Source organism: Phyllostomus discolor, chromosome X (assembly GCF_004126475.2).
Source record: "Phyllostomus discolor isolate MPI-MPIP mPhyDis1 chromosome X, mPhyDis1.pri.v3, whole genome shotgun sequence".
Lineage (NCBI taxonomy): Eukaryota > Metazoa > Chordata > Mammalia > Chiroptera > Phyllostomidae > Phyllostomus > Phyllostomus discolor.
In genome coordinates this window covers 92,915,160-92,936,865 of record NC_050198.1, presented here as the reverse complement: position 1 = coordinate 92,936,865, position 21,706 = coordinate 92,915,160, and the positions used below count along the sequence as shown (strand labels likewise).

Sequence of the window (21,706 nt, the reverse complement as noted above, 5' to 3'; positions counted from 1 at the left end):
GAAAACAACTCACATGACTTAAGAGCAGTTACTTCTAGTAGTACATATTAGATTGCTTACTGTGATGGACAGGACACTGGGGAACTCGTCTAAAGCATTTGGATGAGCAGTAAGTTTGAATTCTGTTACTACATTTTCTAGAAAATGGCTCAGAAAAATTAAAGTTTGAAGGGAGTATCCAAGGGGGTGAGCAGATTTAAAATCTGATTACCTGAAAGCTTGAGGCCTCGTTCCCCTACTTGGGTGTCATATCCATGTGGCATTCGAAGAATTGCATCATGGAGTCCAGCTAATTTTGCCACTGCATACACATCCTCAGGTGAAGCATTGATGTTTCCATATAACAGGTTGTAGTAAATGGTGTTATGGAAGAGGACAGCATCCTGGAGCAGATTAGATAGATAGATAGATAGGATACACAGATATAAATACATACCCACACATACATTTATGTTCATCATAAAAATTAAGATAACAGTAAAGACATAAAGTCCTAAGGAGTAAAACATGATAAGTGCCTTTACCACTCCCTCATCCCTGCAATTCCATTCCCTATCCCAGAACTAATCGCTAGGAAGAATTTCTTGTGTATCATTCACGTATTTTTTCAATTCATTCAGATGTCTAAACATAGGCTTTTTTCTAACACGAATGGGGCTATACTTTGCAAATTGCTTTTTTCACTTGACATATCCTGGAAATCATATATATCATAACAGAAACCAACTTCATTCTTTTTAACAGTTGTGTAATACTAGGATATATCATCATTTATTTATCCATTTCTCTGTTGATGGACATCAATGTAGTTTCCAAATTTTTGTTACTACAAAGAATGTTGAACTAAAATATCATTGTATATATGACATTGTGCACCCATGTATTTCTGTAGGAAGGATTCTTATAAGCAGATTGATGAGTTAAAAGGTAATCATATATTTACCCATTGACGGTTTTGCACAACTACCTTAAAATGCTCTGAAAAGAATGCATTCTAACCAATAGTGTATGAGGGTACCAGGTCTCTCTCTACATGCTCAGCATTCCTGAATATTACAAAGTTTTAGTTGTTGCTACTTTAGGGGTAAAATGTGCTTTTTGTTTAAATTAGCATTTCCCAAATTACTAGAATATGACTTCACATGTTTCTCAAAGCTTTCAAATTAAACTTAAAACACCGAAAACAAAGAATTTAGGTACTCTGGGTTCTGTTTTTGGAGAAAGTTCATTGCAAATATCCATTTCCTATTTCGACTTATTCTGACATGGCAAACTAAACCTAATCCAACTAGAGCATCCATCTCCCACTTCTCTCTAAGTCTCCAATAAAATGACTCCATTAGTTGACATTAACCAGGATACTCAATTAACACTTTTTTAACATCATAATCAGCCCCTGAGCTTCAGATATTTTAATCATTTATGCTCCTACTACTAATACAGAATATTGTTTTATTGAGTTAGTACTTAAACCCAATGAGCTTAATACTCTATAAAGAAAACATACTTATTTTTAAATATTTTATATTTAGAAAGTTAACAAACACTAGTCAAAAACAAATGCTAACAAAAACTTTGAAACTACAAAAAATAAAGTGAAATAAAATTAAATAATCTATAATCCTACCAGCCAGCAATAACTACTATTAACCAAAATGTTTCTCCTATTTTTTTTCTCTACTGACATATATTCATTTAATATTATAAAACTGGGGTATTGTGTTTTGTTTTGGTATCCTCTTTTTCAGGGTATTTTGCCCACACTAAATATTCTTTACAAACATGGAATTTACAAATGGCTGTATGACATTTGATATTATGATAATTTAACAAGCTACTTATTGTTGGACATTTGTATTGTTTCTAACTTCTGGTGGTACAAATACTGCTGTAATGAATATCTTTGCATATAAAAATCTGTTCACATCTGTTTATTTCATTACTAAAACTTTCTAGGGGTAGTAGAATTACTGAAATAAAGGGTGTGAGTATTTTTCTGGCTCTTTATACATATTGCCACTTTGTTCATTAGCAAAGCTGTATACTACCACCAGCAAAACAACAGAGTGGCCATTTTACAAGGTCCTGCCCAAACTGGATGTTATGAATTTTAAAATCCTTGCCAATCAGGTAAGTAAAAAATGGCAACCCATGGTTGATTTACTTTAAATTACTAAAACCTCCAATAAGAATGAACATCTCTTTCCTTTATTGACCACATATATTTTTCCTTAATGAATAAAATGCTTTATTTGTCAAAAGAAAATGGTGAGCATTCAGTTATACAGTTATATGGATGAGGACACTGAACGCTAAGTGGGCACAGAAAAGAACTCAGTTCACTTGCTATACAGTTTAGGTCACTGTTTTCTAACATATAGTGTACACATGATCTGTGTCAGAATCACCTAGGTGGCATATTTAAAAATGCAGATTTCTGGGCCCTACCTTGCTATCCTAAACGGGAACTAAGGTGTGTAAAAGTGAGCTGGAATTTCAATAATCTCCCCAGGTGATTCATGTACACTAACATTTGGGATTCTCAGTGAAAGGGAGGACAGGGCAGCATGGAATGTGTCAGATCACTTGGGGACCTCTTACAACTTACACAGCCCTGTCTGATCCTTTTCTATAGTTCTCCCAGGGATCTGATTCCCATTCTAGGCTGCAGTCTGCAACTAAATCCCACGTTTCTCTATTGGCTTGCAGCATAAGAAAAACTCACATCCTGTAAAGCTATGTCCTTCTTGTCTTCTCAAGTCTTACTCTAAATTTATTCCCCCCTCAAAGGCATTCAGCAAGTACTTGTTAAATGCTTACTATGTGTCAGGGACTGTGCTCGGTCCCGAGGGGAGAGTGGTGAACAAGGCATACAAACTTGAGGATGGTAGCCGAACTGCTTTGCAATGTTTACAAATTTACTTACTGTGTCCAAAACTGTTTGAAATTACCATAAGCTTTTTATTTACTGAATAATTATGTCATGGATATTTGTGCTTGGTGGTTTACCCACATTATCTCTAATCTGTAATAATTCTATCTTATAAGAGCAATAATATCCTTGTTTTACAGATGAGGAAACTGAGGCTCAAGACCACAGAATTTCTAAGGGTAGAGCTGGGGTTAGAATCGGGTTCTGTCTGAACGGAAGTGTTCAGCACTCAGGGCGGAGCAGGAGTGCAAAGCTGCACTGTTGGCACAAACCCCTGATCCTAATGTTGACATAGAGTGACACAGAAAAGACACCTCAAATAATGTCTCCTATGACCGTCAGATACTCTTACTGGAACTGAAGTTAACAGACTGCAGCCTCACTGAGTGTTGCTGGTTGTCTCAGAGTGTGCCTGCAGGTAGCAGGTGTATCATATACACAGTACAATGAATAAAGTCCATTAAAAATGAAAAAAAAAAGAACCAGGTTCTGTTTGACACCAGTGTTGACTCTTTCCTCTGGTATTATGCTATCTTTCTAAAACTTAAAAAATCTTTCTAATATACAGATTTTCTATTCTTTTTTTTTTTCAGTCTTTTTGGTAACAATTAGACCTGTAGAGTCTAACATTTCCTAATTAGCACATATTGACTCCTTGGATTCAAATTATTCTAGCAAAAGAGCCACCAACTCAATAAATAAATCTTCCCCCAAGTAGTTTTCTTCTTTCATTTAAATACCTGAGGTACTACTCCCACTGCCCTCCGAAGGCTCTCCAGACTCACATCTTGTATATTTTGACCAGCAAGGTAAATGTTACCCTTCTGAGGCTCATAGAAGCGAAACAACAGCCTCACTATTGTGCTTTTCCTAAAATTGGAGACAAGGAAAGGTTACTTAGCTTCTCACAGCATTAGAGAACCCATTTTAAACCATACTAATCATTCTATTTTGCTAAAGAAAAAATGTTACATTGGGAATCATTAATCAATGATGCAGAATTTTATAAATAACTGAATTACCCACCCTGACCCACTACCTCCTACAATGGCCACTTTCTTTCCTGCAGGGACTTCAAAAGATATTCCATTAAGAACTTTCTGCCCCTCAAGGTATTCAAAATGCACATCATCAAAGGCCACCGTAGCTGTCTGGGGTGTGATCTGAAGGGGAGATGCCATCACTTTGTCCTAGCAGAAAAGAGAAAAAAACCCGGCCACTTTACAAACTGCCTGGAATAAAGCTATGCAGATAATTTTCTAATTCACAGAGAGGAAAGGGAAAATAATGGGGAAGAAGGTTTATAAGTAGAGTTAGACTGCTTCTAAGCATGCTTTTAAAGGACTGAATGTGAGAGGTGGGTGTGGGTAGGGCAGGGGCGAGTAATGGGGCAAAATGTTGTTCAACTGTAATTGAACAACAATAAAAAAATTTTTTTAAGATTTATTTTCTTCAGTTCTCACTGCTCAGGTAAAAAATCCTGGATGGTTTGATTTCTCAGTAATTTTGAGGTGGGGGCTGTTAAAGGGATGCTGGGCAGTGGCGTAAGGAAGTTGAGGCAATCACAGACTTTATATCATTATTCTAAAGTAAATCAAGTGCAAATGCAAATAATTCAAGTTAACAGAATTTAGCTTCTAGGTCTAATATTCTTTGCTAACATTGTAAGGTTTCTAGACATAGACGTAAAAGCTATAAACGACCTCTTAATACACATGTTAGTTCCAATTTCTGCAAAAAAGAAATTGGTGGGCTAACATGGCGATGTACAAATATTCCCCTAGAATAATCCTCTAATGGGATAAAGCTCACATGCTTTTAAAAAGGTACTAAATAAATTACTTACTTTAATTCGGGTGTCTACCTTAAGAAGCGTAAACAAGGTATTCATATCTATGAGTGCTTGTCTAGTTTCTCTATATACAGTTCCCAGAAAGTTCAGGGGTAATGAAAGCTGAAAAAGCAGTCCATTCACCATTACTAGATCTCCAACGGTAAGGGTACCTTAATATGCATTTGGCAGAAGAAGAAAAGGATATTTTAGATGTTATGAACTGTTTCAATTTAACGGAGAGAAGTTTATAATCTATGAGTCTGGAATATAGTTCAAAATGTACAAAATCAGTAACTTTGGCCTACTTAAATTTTAAAGCATTTTTTTAAAAATTAAATTTATTGGCGTGACAGTGGTTAATAAAATAATATAGGTTTCAAGGGTATAACTTAATGATACATCATCTATATGTTGCACTGCGTGCCCACCATCCAAAGTTAAATCTTCTGTCACCATATATTTCCCCCCTTTACCCTTTAATCCATAATTCAGGAATACAGGGCACTTGATATATGCTAAGTAGAATGGGAAAAGTGCACCCATACACTATACATAAAAACACAAAAAAGAATGGCTTAAGTGAGGATAGAAACCAAGGGTTAAAAATCTCTCCTTAACCTAGTTTATTTGTAATATAAAATAGAAATTTAAAAAAGAGTATGTATTAAAAGATTGGAGCAAATGGCTGTCATGATTAAAAATGATAAACTATGTATTAATGTCATAGTGAATAGATGAATCCTGAGCGGGCAGGTTATTAAAAAAAGGCACAGACATTAGTTTTAAAATGTTTGCAAATGAAAAGCCATTAGAAAGGTTAAGAGGTTACCAGTAATTCTAAAGAAAAGATTGCTTGAGTTTTAGTCCTTTGGACTACACACTAAATTAAATTAGTTACATTGCTTTTTAGGTCAGTAAGAGAAATTAGTGATGATAGTAAATGCTGAAAAAAGTTATTCTTGAAAGGATCAGACTGTAGCCCCACAAAATATACAAACAGTAGTCCCAATCAATGAGAGTGTCAGGGCTAAAATTATAGTGTTAAAAAGAAATAGACTTCCAGTCAAGATGGAGGTGTAGGTAAACATGGCACACCTCCTCGCACAATCACAGCAAAAATTTTAACTACAAAACAACTATAACCCAGAATCATCAAAAATCAAGCAGTATGGAAGTCCAATAACCAAGGAATTAAAGAAGTCACATTCATTCAGACTGGTAAGAGGGGCAGAGGCACGGAGCACACAATCCCACACCCACATGTCCAGGAAGCACAGAGAGCCCAAAACAAGATGGACGCAGACAGGAACACATCAACACATATAATTGATATGCCTAAGTTTAAAGATAGAGAATCTTAAAAGCAGCAAGAGACAGACAGTTACCTACAAAGGAGTTCCCATAAGACTGACAGGTGATTTTTCAAAAGAAATTTTGCAGGCTAAAAGTGACTGGCAAGTATTCCAAGTAATAAAAAGCAAGGACCTACATCCAAGGTTACTCTATCCAGCAAAGCTATCGTTTAGAATGGAAGGGCAGATAAAGTGCTTCCCAGATAAGGTTAAGTTAAAGGAGTTCATCATCACCAAGCCTTTATTATGTGAAATGTTAAAAGGACTTATTTAAGAAAAAGAAGACCAAAACTATAAACATGAAAATGGCAATAAATTCACAACTACCAATAACTGAATCTAAAAAACAAACTAAGCAAACAAGCAGAAAAGAAACAGAATCATTAATATGGAGATCATTTGGAGGGTTACCAGATGGGAGGGGGAAGAGGCAAAAGGTACAGGGATGAAGAAGTATGAAATGGTAGGTACAGAACAGACAGGGGGACCTGGCTGTGCAGCTCAGTGGACTGAGTGCTGGCCTGCGAGCCCAAGCGTCGCCAGTTTGATTCCCAGTCAGGACACATGCCTGGGGTGTGGGCCAGGTCCCCAGTAGGGGATGTGCGAGAGGCAAGCAGACACTGATGTTTCTCTCCCTCTTTTTCCCTTTCCCTTCCCCTCTCTCTAAAAACAAATAAATAAAATCTTTTAAAAAGAAAGAATAGACAGAGGGATGTTAAAAACAGTATAGGAAATGGAGTAGTCAAACTTATGTGCATGGCCCATGGACATGACATAAAGAAGGGACTGCTAGAGAGAGTGGGAGATCAGGGTGAAGGGCGCAATGGGGGACAAATCAGACAACTCTAATAGCATAATCAATAAAATATATTTTTTAAAAAAAGAAATAAGAAAACATGATCATACAATCAAGAGAACACATTTTGATACAAGAAAGGAAAGTACTCCAAGGATATTAAAGCACATTATTGAGTATGCGTTATAATTAAGACTAATATACACACTCCTTACATTAATCATTATTTATAAAGGTTAAATTAGACATCTATAATTGTTAAAAACCACAGATCCGTTACCTGCCACAATTCCCTGACTGGCGAGCACCATTATAGCCGTTAAACCAACACTGAAAATAGCACTTTGACCAAAGTTCAGCATAGCCAGAGTAGAGGTACTTTTCAATGAAGCAGCCTCATATGTCTTCAAAAATCCATCATATCTTTGTGCTTCGTAGTTTTCATTATTAAAATACTACAAAATATGCAAAAATAGTAAGTACATACACGTATAATTAGAATTTATTCTGTTAAATGATTAGTATCCTTTTATCAGACTTCATGTATGGAAAATTTTTTTAAACTGACTCTCAATACACTGGACTGTGGGTACTCTTGCAGTTTTCTACAAAGCACTGTACTTGAAAAGTCTCTGAAATTCATCCCACAAACACTTATGGAATGCCTAGTTAATTAAACCCATATCTTAAAAAAGCCATCAATGTCACTTCCTTCATAAAACTTCCACGAAGCCTCCGGAACACTGAACTGACTGTTCTCACGGCCCCCACCACATTATACCTTCTTGTATAGTCACCTGTATACTTTCTTTAACTCTCCCAGTAGGTTAGCAAATCCTGGGAGGGCAAAGATTAAATACTAATCTTTTTTTAAAAAATAATTTTATTTTAATTATTGTTCAAGTACAATTTTCTATCTCTTACTCCCATCTCAGCCCACCTACCCAGACCTCCCCACCTCCCTCCCATTTCCACCCGCCCCTAGTTTTTGTCCATGTGTCCTTTATACTTGTTCCTGTGCTCATCTTTTTTTTTTTTTTTTACTATTTACCCCCATCACAGGGCTTAGCATAATGCTTTGCACACAAGAGGAACTCTAAAATTTTTGTTAAAGGGAAAAATGAACAAATAAATGAAAGACACACTCTGAAAAAAAAAAAAGAAAGCACTATGCTAGGCACTCTGAGGGATAGAGTCAAGAACTTACATGCTAAATTGATTAGCTTAGTGTTCATTCTGAATCAAAAGGCTAACCGTACTCTTATCCCTTATAAATTAATTCCGAAGGTAAAACCTGATGCTGTCACAAAAAATGCAGGTAGAAATAAAGCACAATTTCTAAATAAGAGAAAAACAACAAAGTATTATTATTCTATCACACCTACAGATACTATTTGAATCTGAAGCTCTAACTCACAGCCCCTATTAAATTAAATGGCAGAACAATTCTTAGTGCAGTGTGAAAGGCTGAGGAAAGTGTAATTAAACATAGTACCTTCACAGTTTCATAATTCAGCAGCGAGTCTATGGCAGCGTTACCTGCATCATTATCCGCTTTGTTCATTTCTATTCTAAATCTAGTTCTGGAAGACAAAGATTTGCATAGGCATGAAACATCTGTGACAGAAGCATAACTAATTTCTGAATCTTGACCGGCCTCTGCAGAATACCATACCTCCATCGAGTGATGGCAACTGTGAATGCTGTGTATGCACCAAGTGTCCCAAGAGTCACCAATGCAAACTGGGCACCACATCTGTAATACTGAAGAAGGCAAAAAAAAGAAAAGACAAACAGTCATTGTTCTCATCAAATAGTTTATAATATACAGCAGCAAATCTCAAAGGATTTAAACAAAATGTTAGTGAATAAATGAATAATTGCTTGAGTCAGAAATCACACACCGTAGAAAATGTACTTTAGGTAACAAGAGAAGAGAGCCATGCTACACTAGCCACATTGATGCTATTGTCAAATGCTGATAATAATAGTGCAGAGAGCCATAAGAGGAATAATATATATATATATACACATACATTCTAATTATAAAATATGAAGTTGCTTAAAATGTTATGAGCGGTGAATAGAAACCCAGATAATCTGAGCATATCAGTCTAAGGTTCTATACAAAAATCTCTGGTAACAAAAATTGCAAGCGCTAACTAAATGACTGACCAATATTTAGAACCGAACAGCTCTTCACAATAACAACACAGTAAAGATTTCGGACAATTCCTTGAAGCTTGTTGTAAATCATCAAATGAACTGCATAATCCTTCTGGCACCATGGAATTTTGCCTTCAAACCACGGACACACAATATCGAGACAGGTACAAGTATAACACTAAACAGCTACTAATGAGAATGTAACAGCTTCTTAAGAAGAAAATGTTTTACTTACCAAAACACCACTGACAAGAGAGACTTCAAACATAATGGGAAGAAGATTAAATACTAAAGCACTCAGAACAAAACTGATTCCCCTTGTCCCTCTGTCAATAGCCTTTGATAAAGCTCCTGTCTGTCTGCTCAGGTGGAAAGCCAGGTCCAGGTTGTGAAGATGAAGAAAGACATTTTTGGCTATTCTTCGTATTGAATTTTGGGCTACCTTGCCAAATACTGCATTTCGAACTTCATTAAAAAAGGCAGCTCCAGCTCTTGATACACCATCTAATAATACATTCAAGGGAAAAAATGGGGTAGAATAACATTAGAAGCATAGGAATATAAAAATGGTAAAGGCTCATAAAGTGTTTGTACAATGAATTAATATATCACTGAATATTTTAACATATATATTATTGATCATGCTGTTCAAGTTGTCCCAATTTTTTTCCCTTTGCCCCCCTCCACCCAGTACCCCATGCCTCCGGTAATCCCCCCCTGCCTGCTTAGTTCACATCCGTGGGTCGTACATATAAGTTCTTTGGCTTGTCTTTGTCCTATACTATTCTTAACCTCCCCGTCTATTTTCTACCTATCATCTATGCTTCTTATTCCCTGTACCTTTTCCCCCATTCTCCTCTCTGCCCCTCCCCACTGAAAACTCTCTGTGATCTGCATTTCTGTGATTCTGTTCCTGTTCTACTTATTTGCTTGGTTTCTGTTTTTGTTGCTTGAGTTTGTTATCATTTTACTGTGCATAGTTTTTTATCTTTTTCTTAGATAAGTCCCTTTAACATTTCACATAATACAGGCTTCGTGATAATGAACTCCTTGAACTTGACCTTATCTAGGAAGCACTTTATCTGCCTTTCCATTCTAAATGATAGCTTTCCTGGATAGAATAATCTTGGATATAGGTCCTTGCTATGAATACTTCTTTCTAACCCCTTGTTGCCTGCAAGGTTTCAGCTAGATAGTCTTATGGGCACTCCTTTAGGTAACTGTCTCCCTTTTTCTTGCTGCTTTTAAGATTCTCTCCTTATCTTTCATCTTGGGTAATGTAATTATGTGTCTTGGTGTGTGCTTCCTTGGGTCCAACTTCTCTGGGACTCTTTGAGCTTCCTAGACTTCCTGGAAGTTTATTTCCTTTACACTAAAAGAAACCTAGAAAGCATCTAACTTAGTCAATACCAATCTTTTTTTTTTTCAAGATCCTGATTTCAATTCTTTTTTTATTGTTGCTCAAGTACAGTTGTCCCCATTATCCTCACCCCACAGCCCCCCACCCCACCCACCCCCACCCTCAATCCTACCCCCTTTGGCTTTCTCCATGTGTCCTTTATACATGTTCCTCGATGACCCTTCCCCTTCTTTCCCCTGTTATCTCCCTCCTCCCTCTCCTCTGGTTACTGTTAGTTTGTTCTTTATTTCAGTCTCTGGTTTTATTTTGCTCACTTGTTTGTTTTGTTCATTGGGTTCTACTTATAGGTGAGACCATATGGTATTTGTCTTTCACTGCCTGGCTTATTTCACTTAGCGTTACCAATCTTTCCACCACCATGGATCCCTTTCAATATTATTCCCCCCACAGGTTCTAGGTGTTAAAGGATTTTTTTCCAATTACATACTTTCAATACATAACAGCCCATATGGCCTTACTGTGGATAAATATACAGTATCTGTTGAGTTTTTTTTATCTAATTCAATTCTCCTAAATAACCAATGATAAAACTGAAATCCTGAAAAATCAAGTGCATTGACTGAAGCATGGCCCCACTCCAGTCTCATAAAATGTCATTTCTAATGCATCATATGCAAAATGTTCTCTTTTTTTGCAAATTGTAGATTTGTGTTGCAGCTACTGGATATAATTCAATAAAGCATTGAATGCAAATATATCATTATTTACCTATTTCCTATTTAACAGCTAATAACAACAGCAAGAAAATAACTAGCCTTACTGAAAAGGTATCTCATAGAGGCCTAAATATTAGAAGTGGTTATTATAAATTTAATGTCTTATTTCATTTCATTGTTTTCTAGAACTTGGAGAATGAGACTCTTATTAACAGGATTTTTGGAAAGTATATCATACAAAGAATTTTTAAAAACCACATATCCAAAATGCTAGGTTGTATTTCTAGTGAAAAGGTCATCTGCTCAAATATGATGAAACCCTCTTGAAGAAAGTCAACACCTGTAGACAGATTAAAGAATCACACATACAGCCAATCAGAACTGCCGTTGCCATGGTTGCAACTGTATTTGGTGCATCACTCAGGTTCAGCATATTTCCCGACATCTGGTTGAGGCTGTCTACGGCATATTTAAACATGAAGGGAACCACAATATTCATGCCCTAAAAACATAAAAGCAGCAATTACCCATCATATGCAAAATATTTATTTATAAAAGTATAAACATTTACCTTACATTAATATTTATGGGACTGTTTACTATTAACCATTTACTAGTATTGGAATAATTTTCTTGCTTTATAAAGATAAAATCTTTGGCATTGGGAGAGCTGTCATTTCAGGATTCCTACCTCACACTAACCGCCATGTTAACATTCATTTACAAGTTATTTGCGTTAGTTAAATGCTCCTGCGTCCATGAAATCATCCCTGATCATCCCACTCAAAAAAGCTCTCTCCATTATCCTAAGAGTTCATGGCATGGTGAACTGCCTTAGTTATTTGTGTATATATTTTTCTTTCCTACTACATCCTTGGTAGTCTATATCATAGTCCTCTTTTTGTCCTACCCATGATTAATATAATGCTTTGTATAGAACAGGTATTCAATAAATGTATATAAAATTATTCATTCACCAAAATAATAGTAAAACTTAAATTATATAGTTTGCTATATAATTTAAAAGCAAACAAAGTACAATTACCTGTGGCTGATTCACCACTGGAAAAACAAATAACACTGCTAGATGTATTTGCTCCACAAAAAGATTCCTTTGTTCCAATGCTATACAAAATAAAACCCACTGAATACCAAACTAATTTTTAAAAATCTAACCTATTTCTCCACAATACCCCCAATATATGAAAATTAGGAAATAGTGCTTTCTTATATTAAAGGCAAATATTCAATCACTCACATTTCTATGCAAAGTTATAGTATCAAAAACACCAGCCATCATTTTAAACAGCAAACTAGTTAGACTGCCAAAGTTCTCTTTGAGGAAATTAAATTTATGTACATTAATAACATGTGAAAACAATTGTATAAGGGTTAACAAAAACACTGATATTCCAGCTCTTGTCAATGTTCTATTATTAGGTCTTTCATCTTAGTTAAATATCAAGAATTTATTGTCAACAGGCCTGAATTTACCTACAACTGAGAGGAGCTATCAAGATTTCAAAGTAAGGTATACAAGTGTCTTAGCAACCAAACAAAATCATTAAAATACACAGCAGATATTGGGATATTTTTAAGAATGTAACACTATGGGATAAACTGCTTAAAGCTTTTAAGATTTCTAATTTCCAGAATACAATCTAATAGAATAGAAGGTTTGAAGTAGTAGTAATTCTCAATTGTGATTCTCACATAACCATTTAACCTCAAGCTCTTGCTTTTCCTTATAATGGTCTCCCACCTGATTTACCTTTCCAGACCTCTCCATTCTTCAAAACCCACTTTGAATCCTATTCCCATCACGATGGCTTCTCTGAAAGCCACAGCTCACTTAGTACTTACTGTCTTCTCAATTTCAGTGTAACTTTTTCTGGCAAAATATTTTGTGAACAAGAGCTATGTGACCTGGACCCTGGCTGGTGTGGCTCAGTGGATTGAGTACCAGCCTGCAAACCAAAGGGCTGGTGGTTTGATTCCCAGTCAGGGCAGATGCCTGGGTTGTGGGCCAGGTCCCGGGTGGGGAGCATGTGAGAGGCAGCCCCACACTGATGTGTCTCTCTCTCTTTCTCCCTTCCTTCCCCTCTCTCTAAAAATAAATAAAATATTAAAAAAACATTTTAAAAAGAGCTATGTGACTTGGGTATGGTCCTAGGCACCTTTCACAAATGGTTGAATGAGATTTGAATGAAATAACAATTCCATGAAATAGGTATTGTCCATATTATTGAGAAAACTCAGGTCTGGTAAGCAGCAGAACTGGGATTAAAATCCAGGTCTGACTTGAAATTCAGAATTTTTTCTAGTATACTGTAGTCATATCAGCAGCATATAAGGCATATACCATAATATTTTATTCTTTTTGTACCCTAAAATATATGCTCTAAAATGTGTTGTATAAACCAGCTACAGTCATAAAGTACGGTACAAGTAATTTAAATAAATTTGAGCAGACTCCAGTTTTTCCACATAAAAAACTTTTAGAAGGAAACACAGAAGATCTTAATGAACTTGAGTTAGCCAAACACTTCTCAGACATAACAATCAAAGCATAACCCATAAAGGAAAAAATGATAAGTCATAACTATCAACATTGAAAACTTTTCTTCTGTGTAAGACACTATGAAGGGAATTTTTAAATAAGCTACAGACTTGGAGAAAATATTCAGAACAAATATCTTCCACTTTCCAAACTTTTGCATTTTGCCACCTTGCCTTTACAAAAGACCTACATTAGTACTTGTTTTTGCCAAATTAAAAAAAAAAATCTGAAAAGGATTTTCACTTTTATGAAAAAACAAAAACCTGTTACAGTACTAATGTAGATCTTCCGTAAAGCCAAAGTGCATAATGAGAACTTTCAGAAAGCATAGGATACTCTTCACTTGATGCCATTTTGGTGTATGAAAGATATTATAGGAACGCTCTGCTTTCAGATAATGGGTGAACCTGTATATAAATAACTCACTGAACTCAACAGGAAAAACAACGGCCCAACTAAAACATGGAAAAAACACTTGAACAGACATTTCAAAGTGGATATATGGATGGCAACTAAGCACATGCAAAGATATCCAACATCATTAACATCAGAGAAATGTATATTGAAACCGTAAGATATCATTATATGCCTGACGATACCAAGTGTTGGCAAAAAAATGAAGCAACTGGAATTCTCATACATTGCTGGTGGGAAGATAAAAATGGTGACTTTGGAAAACATTCTGGTGGTTCCTTATAGTTAAAAATACATTTACCATGACCCAACAATTTCACTTCTATTTATTTATACCAGAGAAATGAGAACTCAGGTTCACATAAAAACCGATGCCTGAGTGTTTATAGCACCTCTAGTTACATTGGACAAAGAGTAGAAAGAAACCAAATATCCACCAGTGGCTGACTGGATAAACAAATTCTAGTGCATCTATACCGTGGAATACTACTCAGCAATAAAAAAGAAAAAAACTACCAATATACTCAATGACTGGGATGAATAACAAAGACATTATGTTAAGTGTCAGAAGCTAGCTCAAAAAAATATAGGGTATTCTCAAAATGAAAAAACTATACTGATAGAGGACAAATCAGTAGCATTCAGCAGTTGGGGATCTAGACAGGGCATGTATCTACATGTGTTACACAAAGGAAATTTTGGGGGTGAAGGCACATTTCTGTATCCTGACTGTGGCAATGATTACACACACACACACAAATATGTTAAAAATCACAGAACTGCATACCAAAAAAGTATATTTTACAGCATGTATATTAAAAATAAAATTTTAAATATAAAGTCATTGTCTCAGGTCACACCAAACTCGACTCCCTAGAGGCTGGAAAGGACTAAAAGTGAGGCTACATGATAGTCTATTTCAACCAAAATTGACTCAAAAGAAACTCTAATCCCCTGTTGCTTTCTAAAAGTTGAGAAACTGGTTATTTTCACTATATTATAATCATGTGACAAAAGATATGTTTCAGCTGTAACTGCAATGTACCCATTAATTTACACACAATAGAAATAAAGGGACTTATCACAAAACATTTTTCTTTCCTAGATCAAAAGGTTAAATCACACATATAACCTGCAAAACTCTCGGATTCTCAGAGACTGGTATACCATTTAAAAACTACATTCATTTCAACACAAAAATGGAACACTAATTGAAGGAAGGAGTTAAGGAAAAAGTAAAATCACCATAAAATACAGCCAAAGGTATGCTGTATTTACACGATGCAAAAGATTGATGGTCAATATGGTAAGTTTACTGAAGGTCTCAAATTTCAGATTTTAAAATGAATTTTCTCTTCCTGGTCATGAAAGTATTATCTATGCTATCTGAGGGATCATATTCTTTGAGATCTTCTAATACCTAAATTCATCAATAATTAATCTCTTTTACGGTAGCCTCTAATAATTAAGGGATCTGTAACTACTGCTGCCAAAAAGGGTCTAATATATGTAAATGAGAAAAAGAATTTAGTTTCTTTAACTCTCTGTATAGTCCCAAAAGAATCAGGAGAGGGAAAAAAATGAAGAACAAAAGCACTAAAGGGAAATTTTACTAGCCATGCAAAACAAGAAAAGAAAACGGGGCAAACTACTTAGATGATATTTAAAACCATCTATCTCTTTCAGAAAAACAGAGATAGGGGGAACATTTCCTAACTCATTCTGTGAGGCCAGCATTACAATAATACCAATACCAGACAAAGACTTCACAAGACAAGAAACTACAGACTAATATCTCTTAGGAAATAGATTTTTAAAATTCTCACCAAAATATTAAAAATCAGATCCAATAATGTATAAAATAATTATACAACATGACCAAATGGACTTTATTTTAGATATGCACAGTCAGTTCAACATTTGAAAATCCATTAGTCATGCACTGCATAACATTTAGGTCAACAATGGACAGCATACACAATGATGGTCCTGTAAGATTATAATTGAGCTGAAAAATTACTACTGTCTAGTGGTGTCGTAGCCATCATAACATCATAGAGCAAAGGTTGCAAAAATCAACAAGGGTGTGGTTGAGATGGCAAACAACTTTAAGCCTGTCCGTGGATGAGGATGACACTGAGGAACTCCTAGAGGTGGTTTCTAAGGAATTCACTAATAAAGAGTTGTTGGAACTGAAAAAGAAAAACACAGGTGAAGAAGCAAGAGAAAAAGGAAACTTCAGGAGAAGGAAAAGAATGCCCAAGAAAATATACAGTGAAGGGTTTAGCAGAAGCTTTTGAAAACTTCAACAAGCTCCTTAAAAAGTTTGAAAACATGAACCTCAGATTTGAAAAGTTCTCATTAAAAGAGAGGCATGTTGAGGTGCATTACCTGCTTACAAGCAAATTTATGATGGAAAAAAAAGGAAACAACCATGGACATATTTCTGAAAACAGTGACAGCTCCTCAAAAAGAGCCTCAGGGAGATCCTTCAAGAGGTGTTTCAAAACGACGAGCTGCACCCTGGCTGGTGTGGCTCAGTGGATTGAGCGCTAGCCTGCGAGCCAAAGGGTCACGGGTTCGATTCCTGGATGGTTTTCTTTTTTCTCCCTTCCCCCCGTCTAAAAATAAATAAAATCTTTTTAAATTTTTTTTTTTTTAAAAAAAGCCCTGGCTGGCGTAGCTCAGTGGATTGAGCGCGGGCTGGGAACCAAAGTGTCCCGGGTACATGCCTGGGTTGCAGGCCGTAACCCCCAGCAACCGCACATTGATGTTTCTCTCTCTCTCTTTCTCTCTCTCCCTCCCTCCCTTCCCTCTCTAAAAATAAATAAACTAAAAAAAAACAAAAAACAAAAAACAAACAAGGAATTGCTACCATAGAGATGACAGTTGCATGTGTTGTTACTGCTCTTGAAGACCTTAAGTGAGATAAGATGTGGAAGAAGACGATATTGATGATTGTGATCCCATGTCGGCCAAGGCTAACATGTGTGCTAATGTCTACGTTTTCAACAAAAAAGTTATGTGTGTGTGTGTATGTATAGTATAAGGATATAAACAAAATACTTTTGTATAACTATACAATATGTCTGCTTTTTAAATAAAATTCATTGGAGTAAATAATATATAAAATTTCAAGTGTTTAATAATACACCTGTAAACTCTATTGTATGCTCACCATCTGAAGCCTTGTCTCCTTCTGTCACCATGTATTTAACCCCTCTTGTTTTTGTCCCCCCTCCCTCTCCTCTTTCCATCTGGTAACCACCATTCTATTGTCTGTATCTGTTGGGGACCACTCTGCGTGGTTTCGGAGACTAAAGTCTCGCGAGAGCAGGCTCTGAAAGGGGCTAGTAGGTCTCTCTGGAAAACCAGGTAATGCAGGTGGCAGACATGACCCAACTCTAACAACTAGGGTTCCCATGGGAATCAGTCCTGATAAATACATTGTATCCTCAGAATCTTGCTTTGCTTTGTTTTGTATAGCTCTGGTGATATAAACCGATGTTTAAGTTCAAGGCATAAGGAGTAAACTCCTTATCTCATGAAACACATCTTAAAAACCCTCTGGCGTCAGCATGACTAACAGACCCTGACCTATGACAAATCTCTGTGTTCTTTCAATTGTTATCTATAGATAATATCTGTTATTGTACAACTATAGCCTCTTGACATTGATTGATGAGCTATGCATGTATGCTGTATACACCTACACATACCATTCCCAATAAAAGCCATTTGGGAGGTCTTAGGGCATTCCCCGCTAGAGGGAATCACCTCCCCCTTTCCCGCCGGAACAAGATTGTGTCTGGAGGACTTATTGCTCATCTGCGGTGCCTGGGAGGAGCTCTGCGGGATGGAGTTCTCCCACATGTATCTCTGAGTTTGTTTTTTGTTGCTTTTTTTTTGTTTTATATCTTATATGTGAGTGAAATCATATGGTTCCTGTACTTTTCCATCAGGCTTATTTCACTTAGCTGAACACTCTGAAGATCCATCCATGTTGTGGCAAATGGCAATATTTCATCTTCTCTGATGGCTGAGCAGTCTTCCATTGCGCGTGTGTGTGTGTGTGTGTATATATATATATACATCACATCTTCTTAATCATGACACAGGTTATTTCCATGTCTTGGCTATTGTGAGTAATGCAACAATAAACACATGGGTGAAATGTCTTTTTACTGAATTTATTGAGGTGACATCGGTTCACAAAACCATGCAAGTTTCAAGTGTACAAATCAATAAAACATCATCTGCACATGGCATCATACTTCCATCAGCACAGTCTCTTTCCATCCTCATCCCCCTCCCCTTTGCCCTCCTCAACCTCCCACCACCCCGCTTCCCTCTGACTATCACCAAACTGTTGTCTGCATCTATGTTGTGTATGTGTGGTTTTTTTTTTTGATGAATCCCTTCACCTTCTTTCATCCAGTCCTGCAATCCCCTCCCCTCTGATATCTTTATGAAAAGTGTTTTCAAATTCTTGGGGTTGATACCCAGAAGAGGGATTGCTGGGTCAAATGGAAGCTCTATCCTGAATTTTCTGAGAAACCTCCATAACTGTCTTCCATAGTGGCTGAACCAATTTACAGCCCTACTGTCAGTATGCGGGAGATCTCTTTTCTCCACACCCTCTCCAACACTTGTTATTTCTAACAGGGGTGAGTTGGTAACTCATTGTGGTTTTGATTTGTATTTCCCTTAGGTTGAGCATCTTTCATATATCTGTTTGGCCATCTGTAAGTCTTTGTCAGAAAAGTGCCTATTTAGGTCCTCTGCAGATTTTTTAATCAGTTTTGTGTTGTTCAATTGTATGAATTCTTTACATATTTTGGATATTAGCCACTTATCAGAGGTATCATTTGCAAGTATCTTCTCCCATCTGGTTGGTGGCCTTTTTGTTTTGTTGATGGTTTCTTTTGCTATGCAGAAACATTTTAGTTTGATGTACTCCCATTCATTCATTTATTTCCGCTTTTACTTCCCTTTCCACTGGGTTCAACTTCATAAAAATTCATTGACCAAGATTCATAAGTTTAGTGCCTATCTTTGCTTCTAAGTATCTTATTGTTTGAGGTCTGATATTTGAGTCTTTTAGTTGTATTTTGTGTATGGTGTCAGATAACAGTCTAGGTTCATTCTTTCTCATGTGGCTTTCCAGTTTTCCCAACACCATTTATTGAAGATGTTCCTTTCTCCCTTGTATGTTTTTAGCTCCTTTGATGAAAATTAGCTGCCCATATATGTGTGGGTTTATTTTTGAGCACTCAATTCTGTTCATATGTGTCTGTTTTTCTGCCAATACTATACTGGTTTTGTTTTTTGTTTTTTTTTTTCAATTCTCACCTGAGGATACATTTACTGATTGTAGAGAGAGGAAGAAAGAAGAAGGAAGGGAGGGAGGGGTGAGGGAGAAAGAGGGAAGCCGGTGCGGGGTTGGAGGGAAAATGAGAGAATGAGAGAGGAAGAGAGAAACCTCGATGTGAGAAACATTGATCAGGTGCCTCCTGTACACTCCCCAACTGGGGATCAAGCCCACAACCAAGGTACGTGCCCTGAGCAGGGATCAAACCCTCCACCCTTTTGTACATGGGACAATGTTCCAACCAACTGAGCCACCTGATCAGGGCACCATATTGTTTTGATTATGTAACTCTGTAGTATTCTCTGAAGACCAGCTTTGTTTTTCTCAGGAGTGCTTTGGCTATTTAGGATCTTCTGTGGTTCCAAACAAATTTGTGGACTTTTTTTGTTCTATTTCTAGGGAAAATTCCATTGGGATTTTCATGGCAATTGCATTAAATTCGTGTATTGCTTTAGGTAATATGGCCAATTATACAATGTTAATTTTTGCAAGCCATGAACACAGAATCTCTTTCCATTTATTTGCACCTTCGGTTACTTACAACAGTGTCTTATACTTTCCATTATACAGGCCCTTCACTTCTATTGTTAAGTTTTATTCCTTTTTGTTGCAATTGTAAATTGGATTTCTCTAATGTTTTCTTGTGAATATATAGAAACACAATGGATTTTTATATATTGGTTTTGTATCCTGTAACTTTACTGTACTTGTTTGTTGTTTATTAGTCTTCTGGTGGTGTCTTTAGGGTTTTCTATATACCGAATCATGTCATCTGCAAATAATGACTTTCACTTCTTCATTCCCAATTTGAATACCTTTTATTTATTTTTTCTTTCATGATTGTTCTGACTGGAACTTCTAATACTGTGTTGAATAAGTGGTGAGAGTGAGCATACATGTCTTCTTCCTGATCTTAGAGAAAATGCTTTCAGTTTATCACCAGGGACTATGACGCGGGCTGAGAATTTATCGTAGGCTGAGGGTACTTTCCTTCTATATCCATTTTATTGAGTCTTTTAATAATAAATGTATATTGTTTCTTCTCAAATATGTTTCTACATCTATTGATATGATCATATGATTTTTATCTCTTATTTTGTTAATGTGGTCTATCACGCTGATTGATTTGTGAATGCTGAAGTAACGCTGCGCTCCTGGAATAAACCCCACTGGATAGTGACATATGATCCTTTTTAATGTATTGTTGTATTTGATTTGCTAGTATTTTGTTTAGGGTTTTTGCATCTGTATTCATCAGAGATATTAGCGTGTAGTCTTCTTTTCTTGTGTTGTCCTTGCCTGGTTTTGGTATCAGGGTAATGTGGGCCTCATAAAATGAATTAGGAAGTATTCCCTACTATTTAATTTTTCTTGAACGAGTTTGAGAAGTACTGGTACTAAATCTTCTTTGAATTGTTGTTAGAATCGACCAGTAAAGACATCTGGTCACGGACTTTTGTTTTTTGGAGAGGTTTTTCATTACTGTTTCAATTTTCTTACTAGTGATTAGACCATTTAGGTTTTCCAATTCTATATGGTTTGGTCTAGGAAGGTTATATATGTCTAAGAATTTGTATATTTCTCCTAGCTTTTCAAATTTGGTGGTGGACAGCCTTTCATGTTATTCTTTTTTATGTTTTAATATTCTAAAATTTTATTTTTCAATTATAGTTTACATTCAATATTATTTTGTATTAGTTTCAGGTGTACAAAATAGTGGTTAGATAATCATATACTTACAAAGAGGTTCCTCTGATATTTCCAGTACCCACCTGGTACCATGCATAGTTATTAGAACATTATTAACTATATTCCCTATGGCATACTCTAGGTCCCTGTGACTAGGGAATCTAAAGAACAAAATAAATGAACAAACAAAATGAAAACCGACTCATAGATACAGAAAATAGATGAATGGTTGCCAGAGGGGAGGGAAATTGGGGGACTGGGTGAAAAAGGTGAAGGGATTAAGAAGCACAAGTTGGTAATAACAATTCAGAAAGTTTAAATTGTGCACTGTTCTGAGTAACTTACTTCATCTCATCACATAGGAGCTATTACCATCTTGCATTTTCACAAGAAGAAGGATACTGAGGACAGTACAAAAATATTTTGAGTGAGGGACCACATTCACATCACTTTTATTACAGTACATTATTATAGTTGTTCTATTAATTATTATTGCTAACCTCTTACTGTGCCTAA

The 21,706-nt window shown here is 36.1% G+C and overlaps 1 protein-coding gene across 1 annotated transcript in view; it reads right to left on the bottom strand.

The window, feature by feature from the left end:
- Nucleotides 1-21,706, bottom strand: part of ABCB7 (ATP binding cassette subfamily B member 7) — a 98,326-nt gene that overhangs the window by 23,630 nt on the left and 52,990 nt on the right. Inside the window, exons 4-12 of the mRNA XM_028522321.2 lie at nucleotides 11,526-11,658; nucleotides 9,316-9,584; nucleotides 8,590-8,678; nucleotides 8,410-8,497; nucleotides 7,195-7,369; nucleotides 4,779-4,936; nucleotides 3,959-4,122; nucleotides 3,673-3,802; nucleotides 212-383 (exon numbers count right to left, since the gene is read on the bottom strand). Of these exons, the coding sequence (XP_028378122.1) occupies nucleotides 212-383; nucleotides 3,673-3,802; nucleotides 3,959-4,122; nucleotides 4,779-4,936; nucleotides 7,195-7,369; nucleotides 8,410-8,497; nucleotides 8,590-8,678; nucleotides 9,316-9,584; nucleotides 11,526-11,658 (1,378 nt within the window). The remainder of the gene's footprint in view (nucleotides 1-211; nucleotides 384-3,672; nucleotides 3,803-3,958; nucleotides 4,123-4,778; nucleotides 4,937-7,194; nucleotides 7,370-8,409; nucleotides 8,498-8,589; nucleotides 8,679-9,315; nucleotides 9,585-11,525; nucleotides 11,659-21,706) is intronic.